We start from the raw sequence: 17,478 nt of genomic DNA, 5'->3' as shown, positions 1-17,478 counted from the left end.
TCCTATTTAACCACAAGGAGTTTTCAGAAGTAAGAGAAATAGAGTAGTATTTCTAGGAACCATAAGAGAAATATGGTATCTGCAAGCATAAAGGCTTGGGATTTTAATTGAACTAAGACTGTTCAAAGGTATGATTTCCACTCTGGTGGTAATTCACTCGATAACAATAAGCAGTCACATGTAACATTGTCCAAGTATGGGAAAAGCGTAGTTCAGTCTTGCATAATGAGCATGTGAAAAATAAGTAGATGTAGAGACATGTACAATAAATAAGAGAAAAGCCACGCGTGAGCTTATTTGTGTTGTACCACATCAGTGAGATTTGCAAACTGTTTCTGGCTTTGCCGTTAACTTGGTGTGTGATTTGAGGAAAATCCTCTTACTCTTCTGAGTCAGGAGTGGAAGTGCAATGGCATTTCCCAGAAGCAGACTGTCTTCCAGCACAATGGCCTGCGTCATGCTGTTAAGAAACCATGTATCAAGGTCTGAAACAGAGCTCAAGTGTACGGGGGGGGGGGTCTTAGATGGCATTCACCTTGAGCATGGGGTCTGCTTTCATGGATGATACTCAGGTGTATGGCAGTTCTAGGAAGAGAGGTTTGTGGGTAGGGTGATAAATTACTCCGCTGTTTACTGACAGACTCGCCTCCCTTTGTGGAAATGGACTTTAAAGGGAGCTCATATAATCCTGTTAGCAACTGCTCTAGCTGAGAGCAAGTACTAGTGTCCCTTCCCACATCTTCAGCTGCTCAAAAGTTCTTGTGAGAAATTCCACTTCTGAGGCTAAAATTTCCCTACATGTACCAACATTTATTTATTTTTGGTTTTTCTGAGAATAGAAGGTTTCAGCCACACTTCAATAATGAGAGAAGAATGAAATGAGATTTTTCTTTGTCCCCAGAAATGTTGGTTTTAAACATCCTTTCAGCTGAGTGGATGAAATTGGAAAATCAGGATGTGACAGTGGTGCTCCAGAATTCTCCAGGGGGCTTTGGGCTTGACTTCATGGTTTCACGCAGAATTTTGTGGCTGATATGGAGCCTATGAAGCAGACTTTTCCAGTTCATTTTTTCTGAAGCACACAACTAAGGAAAGATTTACTACAGAAGCATCTGCAACTAATTTAGCAGAGTCGTGCAATGAAGTATATTGCTGTAAATTTGTACAGAGACCTGGCATGGTTGGTGGCAAGGCCAGGGAGGAAGGTCTTTTGCATGGCTGGCAAAATCAGAAAAAGGTACCTCAGTCTCTTACACTCTTGCTGAACTGAAACAGAAGCAACATTTTCTAAAGAGTTATCCTGTGGTCTGAGATGGGAGGTTGTTTCTCAACAGGGAGGTGGTGTTTCTCCTTCCCCTTTTCCTTGACCCTCAGGAAGTTCTTTGATCAAGGAAAGATAATTATAGTGGAGCGGAGTATTTTGCCAACCACAGTTAATGCTGGGGTGACAGTTGAGCCCTCAGTGCTTTCCTCAAGCACCTCAAGTGGTGGTCCAAGTGGGCAATTAAAAAAGATTGTCTAGTAAAAGTCTTATCCAAACTAGTGAGAAGAAGAGAGTGCAGAGAGTAGCTGATGTCTGAGAAGTGAGAGAGTTGTTTTTTCTTTTAATTTCGTTCTTAAGCTCTTTCCAAGAAAAGACCTGGCCACTGTTGCTGTTCTGACCTTTCTTCTTATCTCATTCCTTCCCTTCTACTGGCTCGTGTTTGAGTGGTGGAATATGGTCACTCTCGCACTGCCCCTGTCTCATTTCACTGTTCTCAGTTCCTCATATGTCTCTCGCTTTCCTTAATTTTTGTCATGTTGTTCAAAAAAAAAAACCAAAAACAACTCCACAACAAAACCCAAACCAAAATTCTTTGATACCACATGGGCAGAAAAATGTCTGGAGGATCACATCATTCAGTCTACACAATGCCTGGATCTAAGCCGTTCTGAGTTCATTGCTTACATGACCTCTAAATATTTATTTTTGAAATGGGTTTACAAATTGCTATGATTGATTAAAAGACCCCTGAAAGATGTGTATTCTTCTAAACACATGCTGAACGGTGGTTGGTTTTAACAAAACAAAACAACAAAAAACCAAACAACTTGTTTAATTTTGCATGAAGTAACAGATCTATACAAAACTAAATGTTGTTTTAGTCTTTAAATCTTGTGACCAGTGTCTGAACAGCCAGTACATATTCAGGATGACAATAACCTTGGCAGCAGCTCTGAACTCTTTTATCAACATTTCTAACATGAGAGATGTGACCATAATTTTCTTTCAACAGCCAAGTTTTGGGGGGTTTATTTTGGTTTGTTTTTTAATGTAGTCCCTTTGTGCTTTTGCTTGGACAAATACTGTGTCTAATGTAATTAAAATCAAACTTTCTCTATTAGTGTATATTTAAATTGCTTTCTGTTCTGTATAAACAGGAAGATCTTGGCTTCAACTCTCTACATTAGTGTGTGAGACATCAGACTCTTAAGACCACTGGTTAATTGGAAGTCAGGTAATGGAGGAAACTAATTGTCATTGCCTTGTGATGAAGGCTTAGTCAATGTATCGTAATAGAAATACACAGATGACTCTTAAGGCTTAAACCCAGATACAAGCGTGGGGAAGCCTATAGGCTATAGCTAGTTTGATGAGATATATGTGCTTCTCTAGTCTTCCTTTGCTATGATGATAAACAGGATTACTTCAGATCCAGTCAAATACCCTCGTACATATTTGCCAGGTAAATATATATGAATAGGTTTGCTTTGTGAAATTTGAATACGGATGTGTAGAATGTTTCAACATTCTACTTGGAAATCTTTATTTTTTCGAGTACTTTATACTCAGGATTAAGCCTAGGACTCCATGCTACAAAACTATCAGCCTACTTCAAGAGGCATAAAGAGCCCTGTAAAACAGCTCTGAGGCAATCACAGATTTAAGACAGTTTTTATTTGCCATGCCTGAAGCTATATGGTAAATATAGCAATGTAAAAAGCACAATAGTTGAGGAGGTAAATGGCTTAATCTACTAATCTTGCTTTCTAAACTGTACCTGAAAGAACAGATGACTTCCTTTGCCAAAAACAAGCTTTAGAAAATAAAAGTAACAATGTCATCTTGTTTTGATGATGTAAGTGGGTGAGGGTAATACTATGCAGCCATAGTATTTCATTATAATTACCAATTAAAAAAAAAAAAGAATAAAATCTTGGGAGCACATTATTACACTAACATGCTCCAAATTCAACTTTCATTGGACAGCCCAACTGTGTAAAATGAGCTGAATCTTTGAAGTTAATATTCACTTACCACACGGTGCCTCCTCACACAAAGACAATAACATTTGTATTATGGGGCATTTCTATTGCTTTAATCACCACCTACTGCACTCTTACTGGTAGTCAGTCATTAATTCTAGAGATTAATGACACAAATCTGGGTTTGTTAGTGCTGTAAACCTGTGGAAAGTAACAAGTAGAATTAGTGTATTTTCCATAATAGCAAATAAGGTGGTTTTATTAGACCTGAACACGGTGTGTCGATTTCTACAATAAAAATGATTGCATGTGAGCCATTCAGGTTGCTTGGCTCAGGATTAAGCCAAGGATTCATCAGCTTGGCTGTAACATTTCAAATTGTAGAACATTTTTCCACTTGCTAACAAAGTCTTGCCCCTTGATTTAGGGGATCAAAAACTGTTTGGAAATCATTTTACGCCAGAGTCAAAGGCGCTTTTTTTTTAAAAAAAAAAAAAAAAAAGCTATTCCTTACAGATAATGTTGCCACAGTAGACACCTCTATTTTTCTTAGGAGTATGGGTTATGCAAGGTATGTGTGTGTCTTGATGTGACTGTTACAAACAAACATACTGCTGGACTGGTCAAAGAAACAAGTTTCTAGTGCAAAATCAGGTACAGTGCTTAGTGTTCTTTAGTTTTTAAGGGCTTAATCTACCTGTCGAGCCATGTGTTTGTATTGCACCAGTCTATGCCATGTCTACACAGCCATTAAAACATCTTTGAGATTCTTGGAGGCTTTGAAAGGTCTGTAAGTCAGTAAAGACCCATTTCTTCCTCGTTTTTGTGTAATTTGCCATCCAATTGATTGTGACTACTTTTAAGAAGGGCTGATGAACATGAGTCTTATCCAGTACCCCTTATGGACCAGTTCTTAAGTTCAAGGTAAAGAGTTCTTCCTCAACTTGGTTGTCTTTCCATAGAAATGAACTTTTTTATTCATGACACTAGCGACTGTGTGCTATCTATTGATTGTAATGCTCCAAGGCTGATGGAGAAAAAGGACCATAGAGATTGTTGAGCCTTAAAACCAAGCTCACAAAAGACTTCTAAGAGGTAAAAGCTAAGAAATAATTGAGTACAGTAATTTTCTTTACAGTGCCCATTCCTGTGCTTTGGGACATGTGCTGCTGTATCTTCCACTGGCTGCATAATCTGCGCATTTCCTTCTGCTGGTCTGATGACGACAGTCTTGCAGTATCTCATCCCAAAAAAAACCCAAATGGATGGGCTGTTGGGGCCAGGTCCTTGTCTGAGAGGAAATGGCAGGTACCTTGTAAGCAGAAGATACAAAGAGGAGTCTACTGCACCTGGGTGTGCAGATAGGTGGAGTTGAGGTATCAGTCCCGGGCAGCTGCTGTGATAGTGCGTAGGGAAAAGAAGAGGGGAAGGATTCTGAATCCTGCAAAGTTTTAAGAAATGTTTCCTCTTGATTTCCTAAGGAAATATTTCTTAAAACGCACACATTCTCTCCATTTACTTGGGCTGAGCTGGAGACAGCTGGTATTCTTCCAGACACTGAGGAAGCTGGGCGTCAGCACTGTCTGCTTCAGATAAGATTAATAATGTATAGTTTCATGGGGAATGGAGCCTAATCTGTTGGGATGCCATGGCAAGCACTCCTAGTGAGGAGGAGCAGCTGCCTGTTTTGGGCCTCCTGCGAGGAATGAGATGAACCATCTGAGACAGATTCAGATCAACTCCTGTTTGGTTCTGCAGGGAAGTTGCTCGCACCTTGTAGTCAACTGTGTTGAAAGCAGCAGACAGATCTATGGACTTCTGATCATGTCCAGCTCCTAGCTCTGTACACTTTAAAACTCTCTTTGAAAAATGACCCTGTAATTCAACACAGCAATACAGCAGAAGGAACTTTGTTTCTTTCCTACTTGGATAGTAGAGTACAAGGGTACTGTGAGCTTCCTGAAGTACATGCTAATGGCAGTCTTGACCAACGAACCAGAACAGTGGCTGGTTTTTTGAATGAAAATTCTCCACAGTCACTTCTGCTTCCCATTTTGAATTTGGAGGTTAAAAAGAGAACTGTTTGATCTCTTGAATGCTCTCTGTGTTGGGCACAAGTTGGAGACTTTTGACCTACCTCCTTGGCACCCTGTGTGTTACTGCCCTACCAAGGTTGATGTATGCAATGAAGCCATGATCTTCATCTGCCTCAAACGGTGGAGACAAAAATGATTGTCCTCTGCAAAATTTCTGCCAATCTTAAGTGGTGTTAAAATAGGCAGAAACTGTCTGAGCCTATCCAAAAATGCCTTGCTGTGTTTGAGATGTGTTACACCCCCAGTGCCCTTTATTTTTGTCTGTATTTTCCTTGCTCTTAAAAGCAATCAGAATGGCTGAGTGGATTTTTCCAGTGACCCTGTGGGAGGCAGCTGCTACGTGTGTAGGCAGCTCGAAGACTCTTGTGCATGTAGTTTCCCCCTCATCCCTGCAAGTTTTACTTCATAGGCATGCTTGTGATTCAGTGGTTTCAAATGCACAATCTCCGCTCCCAAGACATGCGTGAGCAATTTAAGGAGAAGATTCTCTAGTCTGAAAAAAACCAAAACCAAACCCAGTACAACCAATGCTTACACTAAGGTAGCATTTTCTTTGCCACTTTCCTCTTTGGGATAGGAATTCTCATGATAGATATAGTTTGGAGTCATGAGCATCTTTGTTACTATTACACGTGTCCATAAAGCACTGGTGCTGCGTAATGGTACTGTACTGGTGCATTGGTGCTCGTACTGGTGGAAGTGTAAAGACAGAATAATTCTCTGCCTAGAAGATGCTCTCCCTCCCTGTTTTCAGAAACAATGCTGCCTCCCTCCCTGCATTCAGTGGTTCCAGGACTAGTAGCTACAGGTGAGTGACATTAACACAGCCATGGGTTTGCCTGCAACATGGGTTTTTAGGGCAGGCTCCTGCCAGGGTATGTTTCCTGGGGCTCTAAGCTTAAAGGGAGCTGAGAAAACCTGACTTCTGTCAAGATCACCTAGGCCAGAGGGTGACATGTTTCAGCTTCCCACCCTCCTTTAATTTATCTTCACTTTCTTAATAAGTGTGTAGAAAAATTCTGGGACATTAGCAGCTCTTGATATTGCAGAGGAGCTCGATTAGCAGCCCGAGTATTGTTCAGAGTCGTGGAGCAATAAGGCTTTGTAGGCTCAAGCTCTTTTGGGCTCCCTTCAGAGATCCTGGTTAGGATCTGCCCAAGCTTGCAGTTTAGTAGTGGGTTTTAGGGGCAGCCCCAGATAAAGCATGCCGTGTTGTTTACCTTTGCTCATCCTTGGATGCAGTTAAAAGACAAGGCATGAGTGAAGAATAGAAATTAGGAGGGGAATTCTAGATCACTGGAGGCTGCAGCGTGTGAGTGCTGGTGCTTTCCCACGCTCTTGGGGGGGGGTTCCCGCTCCTGGTGCTTAACCTGAGGCAGGGAGAGCAATAGCAGCTGTTCCTTTCCTTCTGGTTTGAAAACGGTGTAAGTGGCGGTGTACCCAGCGGGTGTTAAATACATCACTCGAGCTCTTCTGAAATCTGAACTAAGTACTTGGTTGGTCACTCAGTGTGAAATAAAATTAATTTTTTTAAAAAAATAATGCTTCAGGCTTGCAAATCTGTGCAGAAACTGCCTCTCCAAATCAAAAAGTCAGGTTTTGTGCCTTGGTCTGTAATAATAATTTGATGCTTTTTCCTCTTTGAGGTTTTCAGTCCAAACTCTCTAAGTGTAATTACTGCTAGGCATGAACGACTGGTTTCCAGCCTGGAATAATTTTACGTGCTCCTGAGAATGCTGTTGCCTTTACTCAATTCTATGATTATTTACTATAGCAAATTGTTCCTGTAATATTTGTGGTAATGACAACTGTAAAATAGAATATCTGTGGTACTGTTAGTTTAGCAGAAACTGAAGGAAAGTAGTGATTGCTGAACGAGATGCCTTGCCAGAGATACGAGCTTAGATCTGTACCTTTCCCATTGTCCAAGGAAATCCATTACCATTCTCTTAAATCACATTTGCTTCATTGCCTCTACACATAAGTGAGCTACCCTTTTTTATCCTACACAGAACAGTTTCACCCTGGAAAACTAATCTAATTGGTATTTCATTTTATTTTGGGTTGGGTTTTGGCATCTTTATGGATACACTGGGGTAAGGGACTTTTTCTTGCCCCCAGCCTTTTCTTATGTAGGGGTAAAGTCATAATTACAGTGCCTATCTTCTCAAAAGATTTAGGTAACAAAGGTGGACAGCTGGCAGAGGTGGGCTGCATTTGCCCTAGTGGTGTAGCAATGAGGGGCTCAGTACCCCTTAGTAGGGATGGGTGCTGCTAGGAGCAAGTATGTTTCTATAACTGTATGACAGACAGTCCCCCTCTAACCTGTCCCCACGCAGGGACAAGGTACAGCTCCGTGGCCCACACACACTGGGCAGATGGCACAGCTGCTCACCCCATTGAGAAGGGGAGAGGGAGGGTTGGGTTTTGTGCAAAACAAAGCATTTTTGACATGGTGGACATGGAGAAGCGTACTGGCTCAGAGCTAAAGCTCCACATGTGTTGTCCTCATCCCCTTCCCTTCCATCACTGCCAATAGCTTCTGCTCTTCTCTTGGGTTTAGCCCTCTCTGCCTGATGGCTGTCTTCAGGTTTTTCCCCTGGTCCTTTTGCAATGTCTGGATCTTTTTCTGGTTTTTACATCCCTCTTGGAGGAAGATTCAGTATCTGCTACTGCTGCTGGATGGGGCCAGTGTACAGCCACCTGTGCAGGTCACACTTAACTGATGTTGGGGACTCAGTAGAAACTGGGAGAGTGCTGGGCAGTTTAACATTCTTGTTTCCGTACAGTAGCAAAACACTGGTGAATTCAGGATGCAGAGAGGGATGCAAAGGAAAATTTACATGCTTTGTGAATTTAAAGATATAAATTACACCATCTTTGCTGGGTCTCATGATGTATTAGTTGAAAACTTGCTTATTTTGGGATCTGGTTCTTCGTTTGCCACATATTTCTCAGACTACGTATGTTTTGTCTGTCCTTAAGCATGGCTCACTTAAGCCTGGATTACACAGATAATGTACACACTGCACCATGTGTTGAACTCTGAACATCCTGCTTTTCTCTTGTCGTTGACAACTTACATGTTTATCCTATAGCAGATGATATCTCATATTAGTATGCTGGCTCACTTCTGAGCTTTTTAACCAAATGCTACTGTGGCCTGTCTTTATTATTTTAAAATAAAATGCTTTATTGATATGAGAAAACTTCTTTTGTTTTGTAATTAGAAAACTTGCTGTGCTTTTAATTAATACAAGTATTGAAGAGGTATTTAGTTTCTGAGTCTGTATTTGACATTCCACAGCCACATCATTTTGGTGATTTATAGTTGAAATGCCTATTGAAAGCCTCCATAATAAAAATAAAAAAGACATTAGATTACCTCTGAGATTTAAAAAGAACTGTTGAAGAATTTATTAGAACAATGTTAAAATACGCCCTAAAACAAGTCATGTTAGACTGCAGGTTGAAATGGGATACCTGGGAATTCAGAGTGCTGTACTGCTCTGATTAATTAAAATGTAGTCAGCTGAAACCTCCACTATAATCAAAATTGTTCCCCAGGGTTTTACCTTTGTTACAGTCCTGGTGCAGCCTTCAAGTCCCAACCATTGCTGAGCTAAGTAATTAGTTCAGTTTAAAAAAAATAAACAGAAGGATAAAATTACCATGACAGTACATGGGATTTTATTTTTTTTTCTTGCTATGCGGGCCTCTGTTTGATAGTATTAATTGTATATGGCCATTCTTTCTGCTGCCAGAGGCAAACAGTGAGAGACAAAGTATCTCTGATTTGAGGGCTATGCTGTTTTCCATAATGTAAGGTTTGGACTGTTTTACAATTGCTGTTTTCTGTAACCTTGGCTAAGACCCTGATCTCTCCTCCACAGATGTGCTGCCTATCTTGTCCCTGTTGTGCTGCGGGTAGTGCTCTGCTACAGCAGGGTTTCCTTATCAGCAATTCCGCAGTAAATCAAGTGGGAGGAGACTACATTTCCCAACAGGGTCTTGAATGAAGAATTCACAGCATGTGAATTCGTATGGGATACCAGAGGACATCTGCCTTACGAGACTGTCTCCAGAGCTGAGACTTCAGGACCTAGATAAAGCACTGCTTCTGTGTCTCCCATACTGTATATATTCTGACCCCAGCTTTACATAGTCTGTCATCAGTTTGTCCTTGAGCTGAATGCAGTAGTGAAACCCTTTGGATAGGGCTAACCCTTATCATTCTCTTGTTTTCATGTCAGAACACTCTCCCAGAAGCTGCTGAATAGCAAAGCCATGACAAATAAGCCTTTGATTGTGGCTGTCGATACTGAGACTGGAGAATTGTAACTCCAAATTAAAAGGGATTCTACTGAGCTGTGTCTGTCTGACAGAGTGAGCCCCAAGTTTTTTTTCATCTTAATGATCTGAATGCAACTGGTATGGATTCTCGAAAATATTCGTAAAAACACTGCTGTTTTTTCAAGGGTTAAGAAAGGGACTTCATGTCCTTTCTGTCTGAAGTATAATAAACAACTATTATTTTATTCTACTAGAGCACTTTCTTCAAGAATCCCATAGCACTTCACATATGTTATTTAGGCTCCAGCACATCCCGTTAAGGGGTATTTCTGCATCTTGTTTTTTTGCGGTAAGACAAACTGAGATGGAAGAAATGCTAGTGATTTGCTAAAGGCTAAGCAGTGCCTATCAGATGTAGAAACGCCTGCTCCCAAGCTCTTTAATATAACAAAGCACATACGTGCACCTGACTTCCATCCAAATAAATCCTCTAGGCTTCCCTCCTCTGACCATATGTGGTGGGTATGTATGTAAAGTACAAAGAAAACCCAGCATATCAACTTGTACGTGTAGTACATCCTCAGCAGTTCTAAAGTATGAAAGTGCTCAGTACATAAAATAGCTTTGCATTTTTAGTAATAAAAACATCTCCAATGTTAACTGCTCTTTTTAAGTGACGTATCACGGGAAAGGACAGTAGAGAAGAAGCTAGCTGTGCCTTCTCCATTGATAACTCCATACCCTGCATTGCTTGATGAAACCTGACATTTCTTCTTTTTGTTTCACTGGCAAGGAGCAAACTTGATGGGAACTCGCCTTGCACATCTGTGATAGGGCAGAAGAAGGGTCTAAAATGGAGGACAGTCTGTGCTCTGAAAGAGATTTGTGAGATTCTTTGTCCAAGGAAGGGGACAATCTCTAGGAAGACTCAAGAAACCTGTAATTAGACTACATATTGTCCACCTCAGACAGCTGGAGGTCAGATGAAAGTTGATGTGAGGGGGAGCAAATGCTCTGTTTTTCCCCCTTCAAGAGTCTCAAGTTTCCTGTTGCAAAAGAGTTGAGAGGTCATACAGTTTCAGTCTCTTGATGTCTACTTATTTATATTGAGAAACTCCATCACAACCTGAGCTATCTTGCCTTATAAGTGGGCCGATGCTGGTCGGTGGGTGAATGTACAATGGGGAACGTGCAGCCCCATTGGCTTGGCTGCATCAGACAAAGCACACAGCAGCAGCATGTGCTTGAGTGTATGAGTCCTGATGCATCATCTCAATCCTTCCTTTTTCTTGTAGACTGATAAGCTCATCCTGTACCACCCCACTTTCTTCCCAAGTGGGATTTCCTTGTCTTCGCGCTCTCTTAGGCAGGTATTGTGTGAGTGGACCTACAATGGTATACATCAAGTTGTGTTGGATGACATCTCTAACCATTATTATAGCAGAATAAAACATAGTAACAGGAAGAATGATTGCCACTCATTTTCTATTTAAATTGAGTGTTCTTAAAAGCAGGCAAGACTTGATGTAAAATGCCTATTTTTCACTGTAATTTGCACGTGATTTTTAAATTTTCTCTTTATGGAGATTATCTAGAACATCTGTCATTCATTTGGGGATTATTTTACATTGGTGACAGTCAACATGGCTTCACTAATGGCAAATTATGCCTGACAAATTTGGTGGCATTCTATAATGGGGTTACAGCACTGGTGGACAAAGGAAGAGCGACAGACATCATATACTTAGACATGTGCAAAGCATTTGACGCTGTTTAGCATGACATCCTTGTGTTTAAGTTGGAGACACATGGATTTGATGGAAGGACTACTTGGTGGATAAGGAATTAGCTGGACGATTGCACTCAGAGAGTTGTGGTCAACAGCTCGATGTCCAAGTGGAGATCAGTGATGAGTGGTGTTCCTCAGGGGTTGGTACTGGGCCTGGCACCGTTTAATATCCTTGTGGGCGACATGGACAGTGGGATCGAGTGCATCTTCAGCAAGTTTGCTGACAACAACAAGCTGTGTGGTACAGTTGACATGCTGGAGGGAAGGGATGCCATCCAGAGGGACCTTGACAGGCTTGAGAGATGGGCCCATGTGAACCACATGAAGTTCAAGGCCAAGTGCAAGGTCCTGCACATGGGTCAGCACAATCCCAAGCACAGATACAGGCTGGGTGGAGAATGGATTGAGAGCAGCCCTGAGGAGAAGAAGGACTTGGGGGTGTTGGTTGATGAGAAGCTCAACATGAGCCGGCAGTGTGCGCTTGCAGCCCAGAAAGCCAACCGTGTCCTGGGCTGCATCCAAAGAGGTGTGACCAGCAGGTCGAGGGAGGTGATCCTGCCCCTCTACTCCGCTCTGGTGAGACCCCACCTGGAGTACTGCGTCCAGCTCTGGGGGCCCCAGTACAGGAGAGACATGGAGCTGTTGGAGCGAGTCCAGAGGAGGGCCACGAAGCTGATCAGAGGGCTGGAGCACCTCTCCTATGAGGACAGGCTGAGAGAGTTGGGGTTGTTCAGCCTGGAGAAAAGGTGGCTCCCGGGAGATCTAATTGCGGCTTCCCAGTACCTGAAGGGGCCTACAGGAAAGCTGGTGAGGGACTGTTTATGAGGGAGTGTAGTGACAGGACAAGGGGTAATGGGTTTAGGCTGAAGGAGGGTCAATTTAGATTAGATGTTAGAAAGGAATTCTTTACTGTGAGGGTGGTGAGGCACTGGCGCAGGTTGCCCAGAGAGGTTGTGGATGCCCCATCCCTGGAAGTGTTCAGGGCCAGGCTGGATGGGGCTTTGGGCAACGTGGTCTAGTGGAGGGTGTCCCTGCCCATGGCAGGGGGGTTGGAACCGGATGATCTTTGAGGTTCCTTCCAACCCAAACTATTCTATGATTCTTTTCATCCTTTGCTCTTGTATTCTTCTGCAGTATTACTGGTGGTTAAGAAAAATCCATAAGTACTGTGCTAAATACAACCATATTGTAAATACTGATTTTTTTACTGTTATTTGTGTGCTAGAGATTGGACACTGTTCTCCTGTTCAAATGAATGCCTGAGGAACAGATTGGTGTACTAAAAAGCTGGTTATGAGTGAAAAATGGAAAAGTTCACCTCCAAGGATTTATTTTAACAGGACTATGTTTAGTCCAAGTTTCATTTTATGTAAAATTGTAATTTACAGTTTTGCAGCTGTGCTTAAGCACGTTCACTCTCTGACGTTTGAGACAAAAGAATTCAGTGTTGTTGGGTTACTTTCTGTGGCATTTTAGCCCCAGCAGTGATCACTGTGAATGTGTTGTGATTGAAAGAATTTAGACTTATGTAATGGAAGATAAGAAATTTGTGTTAGTTTTGTATAATCCTGGGTTTAACTATTTCTTTCCGCATGACTATGCGATGTTGTATAGGTGGGGTTTTCATTGGGAATTGTTTTAAAGTTAACCGCCTTCATCTTCAGAGAAAGGTACTGATATGGTCTAGCCTTGCATATAATCCTTTTCCTCAGCAGATGTCAGAGAGCAGCAGAAAGCCATGCATACGCCCTTCATAGGGAAACTGCTTCAGCAAAGCGCAGCCATTGCTGTGCTGGTGCTTTCCCAGGCTCCCAGCTCCTGCCGAGCTCCCCTGGGAGCGGAAGGGTCTTTCTGTGAGCATGTTCTGTACCTCCGCTACTGCCACGAGAAACGTGTGGCCCACTGGAGCACTCTGTTTTCAGCTTACTTCTGTAGCTGTCACTAAAGTTGGACTTGGGAACAGCTCTATGAAAATGAGAAAACAATCCGTGCAGGTGGCCAGCTGTATGTCCTCAGTTTTTAGATACTTTTGAAAGCATGTTTTCAAGTATAGGTAACTACCGCTGCTCTGGGTATATACGTGCTGCCTCATTCCCCTCCGCACTGTTTTATAATATTTCAAGTAAACTACTTACAGTTGTTTAATTTCATTCTCATCATCATTTTTAGGCAAAGCTGTCATAGTTGCTCTCCGTATACACACACACAGAGAACTGTACCCAAATACTCTTGTACTGGCTCTGTAGGTGCCACCTTCACCCTTCTCACAGTCTCTTCCATCCCCTTTTGGGTGTCCCTGCCTGGATGTTGGCTGCAGCACCAGCTATGTATGCAATGATGGTGTGGGTCGTGGTGAGTCTTGGGTCCCGCTGGCTGACAGAACCATGTGCCAATGATGCTGTAGCATCTGACAGGGCCTCTTGCTAAAGGTATTTGTTTCAGGATGAGTTGAGGTACACCTTGACTCCTCTCAAAACCCCAGCTTGTTTCTGTCAGTCCCGTTTGTCTAAGAGATAGCAGAGAGGGAGGAAAATCCCAGCACCATTTGTTGTTTGGAGGGAGCCCCCGGGCAGGAACACAAGTATGGTGAGCTGTAGTAGAGACCTGACTGTTGGTGGGACTTTCTCATCCCCCTGACGCTGTTTGGCTTTAGCCGTCTGGCTCTGGCCTTGCTTACACCTGTCAGCTGAGGGTGACAGTGCCAAGGGCAGGAATTTGTCAACATCCCCTTGGAGCTTTGCCTGGCCAGCTGGCAGCATATATCATCAGCCAAGCCTTGTCTTCCTTCTCATCCACAACCTTAGGCAGGAGGTCAGTCAACACATATAGCCATGCCCTCCCACCTCCAGTGAGGAGAGTGGATTTCAGCCCTGTCTGAGCCTCCCTAGTAGAAACAAAGGGCTTCAGTCTTTCTTTTTTGCACTAGGGGAGGAAATGAAGATCCTTTCCTCCTTTTAATATTTTTTTTTCTGTATTTCTCTTCTGTATTGGTTTCCACTAGAATGGGCACATCATGCCCATTAGAGGTTACACCTTAGCAGGATGAAGCCAGCTTATGCTGGTGCTGTAAATTTGTAATGGAGGGAAGAGAACAAGAGGAGGATCCTTCCAAGCAGCATTGACCCCAACTGGAAAGAGGTTAGAAGCAGATTTAGGTTTCTCTACAGTAAGACATGAAGCCTGTTCATTCAGTTGTGCTCCTCCGTAATGTCTTCCACTAATGCCATGCTCATATTTATCATCGCAGTGATACTGCCATTTTCCATTGCTGTTGTCCTGTCATCTGTAAGCCAACAAACCTCCACCGCTTTGGGTGACAGAGACCTTTTAGGCTCACCTCCTGTGGGGAAGATGTGATGACCCTCCCTTCAAAACAAGCCAGTCCTCATCTGCCGCTGGGACGCAGCAGCACTCCTGCCTCTCTGCTGGAGGGGCTTCGTGAACACTGTATTTATAAGCTAGTCACACCCATATTGCTTTATTTTAAGCCAACTCCCACCCCCCAATGTCTTTAACGTTGATGGGAATGATGGGGAAATAACATTTTCCCACACACAAGTGGAGAAGAGGTGCCACAGTATCACAAAAACTACGCTGATTCATTAAGCAATAATTTTAGGCATAACCTGACCACTTAAACATTGATAAAGATGTATTTGTTTCTCCTTTTTTCTATCAGTGTATCACAACTGTTTATAAAAGGTTGTTGCCAATCTTAGGCTGCACTAGTTCCTTTTATACTATGAAGCCTTTTACTTACTGATGAACTTGATGAATGCATTCGCAGCACATAAGTAACCTTCACAGCCTCGTTTGAGTTCTTGCAATAGAAGCCTTCTGGATGAATCTGAATTATCACATGTCACAGCCCAAGTTGGCTCCATGGCATGTAGCCTTTACTATTATTTGTTAAAGCGTCATAGGACTGCTAGAAAGGTATTTTCTGTGAAATGGATGGTGTTTATTATATCTTCCAAATAAGCTTAACACTGATGACTCTGAGCATAAATTACCAAACAAAAGTCAGAAGGAAAGGAAGATGAGATTATCTCATACAGAGTTGAGTGTAACCAAAATGAGAAGTATCTTCAGCAAGTAAGACTTTTGCCACCTTGTAATCTTTTACTTTTTCAGCCTGATGTAGGGCATTGTTTAACCAGCAGATACATTAAGAAAAGATGGCCTGAATTAAGTGCAGGGATTCACCCAGTTGTCGTGGCTTAGATGAACTCCCAGTGACTTAGTGACTTTTGTCCTTTGCATACTGTTAATCTAGAACCCATCTGCCTTTCTTCGGATCTTTCTGCTGAGACTTTTATGGGGTGTTTCTGTTATGAAGAACTTTTTGGTGCTGTCACATTGATGTTTGGACCTTTGGGTCAAGTGGAGCTTTCTACCCTGTTTCTTCAGGCTACCATTGCTGTGCGTTTGCCTTGCAGGAAGCTGTATGTGTGTGTGCCAGTGCTAAATCCATGGCTCCAGTGTGTCTTTACATGACAGCAATCTCCTCATGTTGGAGTCCACACCACAGTATCATGATGTCCATGTGACCTCAAGTGTGTTAGGATCTCCTTACAGGCAGGCATGCGATGCTGTACTCTGTCCAGTTTTTTTCCCCTTAAGAATCACAACAGTTTAAAATGGTGCTGAGGAAAACTGTTCAGCCATATGTGGTTTTAAAAGGAGAAGCAATGCAGGACCAACGTAAAGCATTCAGTGGAAAGGAGACCAAATTCAATATGATCTTTAATCCTGCCTGTACTCTGGCTGAAGCCGAGCAACTTCTTTGGAATTGTAAAGAGATTTGAGTATGTGTTCATCTAATTTTATTTTTTTTAAATATTTGTGCTATTTGCAGCAAGCCCTATATTGCAACCCTGAAACCACTTTCTCATATGGTACAAAATAATGTGGATAAAACATCACTCAGCACATGTAAATGCACATCTATATATGTAATCATTATACATATAGTCACACATCTGTTTTTCTGTTACTTTCAGAATGATACAGTCTATTGGCATAGCTGTGTGCTTTTTACATTAATTTAAACATGTAAAATCAGACAATGTATATTCTATTGCACATGCTGATATCCTTTTATTTTCCTATTTCCTTTAGAGAGTGATAATGAAAATTGATGTTTTGAAATTGAGAATTTCATTATCAAAAAAATCCCTTAATACCAGAACAAAGCTTATCTGATCCAAGTCATTCATCATCAATTGCTCTTTTAATTGTGATGACAATACAAAAATGAAGGAAGCTTACCTTAGGTCGGGAGATTGGTTTTTGCTGTATCCCAGGCAGTTTCCTCTCCTTATTCACTTGAAAAGGCAAAATCCACTTGAATAAAGAAAAATAAGTACTAGAAGAGTGAGGGATTTAAGGAGTTCTCATCTGAGCTCCTGATCAGCTTGTTTTTAGCGAATTGCAAAAACCTCGATCCGGTAGTAGCTCAGAGCGACTTTCCTCTCCTCATGTGTTCTGTGGGCTGAGAATCTGCAAGAATAGACCTGAGACAGTGCTGCAAGAGAGAGACAGCGGGGGGACCTTGGCACGGAGTTGGACCAAACTCTAAATATAGCCCAACCCACTTTCCATGCAGTTCTCTTCATACTCTGAAGGCAGATGACCTTGTCAGAAAACTGACCTCCCAGCATGTCACTCTCTACAAAGAGAGGATCTAAGGAGACAGGACTGCAACGTAAAAGGACAGAAAAGCAATCAACCATCTGCTTGCAGCGAATGAACGTAGGTATGAGCTCTATTTTTATGGCAGTTGCAACCGATCAAGTCAGAATGTGCTTTATTTGATCATTTAGACACAAGCCGCCTGTCAGTTCACAAAAGACCTGTACAGATGAGAGATTGCATTGTAATTGCTATTCTTAAATAGAGAGCACTAACATAGATGAAAAGCCTGTTGCCTTTCCTCTGCTCAAAAACCTTAACACAGCAGAGTGTGTAGCAGTTCCCTAAAAGCTTCTCTCTGTAAGAAATTATACTTCCTTTCACTTGCTCTTATAGTAAGACTTTTTGGAAAAGTGAGTT

At 42.1% G+C, this 17,478-nt stretch overlaps 2 protein-coding genes across 9 annotated transcripts in view; one reads left to right on the top strand and one right to left on the bottom strand.

The window, feature by feature from the left end:
* FILIP1L (filamin A interacting protein 1 like) overlaps positions 1-16,931 on the bottom strand; it is a 208,020-nt gene extending 191,089 nt beyond the window's left edge. The window contains exon 1 of one of the 4 annotated variants that reach the window (XM_075766369.1): positions 16,696-16,931. The gene's annotated coding sequence lies outside the window, so the exon portion shown is untranslated. The remainder of the gene's footprint in view (positions 1-16,695) is intronic. The other 3 variants (XM_075766354.1, XM_075766360.1, XM_075766379.1) reach the window with 3 other exon arrangements.
* Positions 1-17,478, top strand: part of CMSS1 (cms1 ribosomal small subunit homolog) — a 243,920-nt gene that overhangs the window by 194,647 nt on the left and 31,795 nt on the right. The window contains exon 1 of one of the 5 annotated variants that reach the window (XM_075766644.1): positions 17,041-17,182. The exons of the other annotated variants lie outside the window; for them this stretch is intronic. Coding sequence (XP_075622759.1) covers positions 17,086-17,182 — 97 coding nt within the window. The 5' untranslated portion in view covers positions 17,041-17,085. Of the gene's footprint in view, positions 1-17,040; positions 17,183-17,478 lie in introns of those variants that run through there. 5 annotated transcript variants of the gene reach the window in all.

The sequence above is a fragment of the Balearica regulorum genome, chromosome 1, assembly GCF_011004875.1.
Source record: "Balearica regulorum gibbericeps isolate bBalReg1 chromosome 1, bBalReg1.pri, whole genome shotgun sequence".
In the NCBI taxonomy this organism is placed as follows: Eukaryota; Metazoa; Chordata; class Aves; order Gruiformes; family Gruidae; genus Balearica; species Balearica regulorum.
Note: the sequence above shows the minus strand (reverse complement) of the source record. Positions and strands in the feature narration are given on the sequence as shown.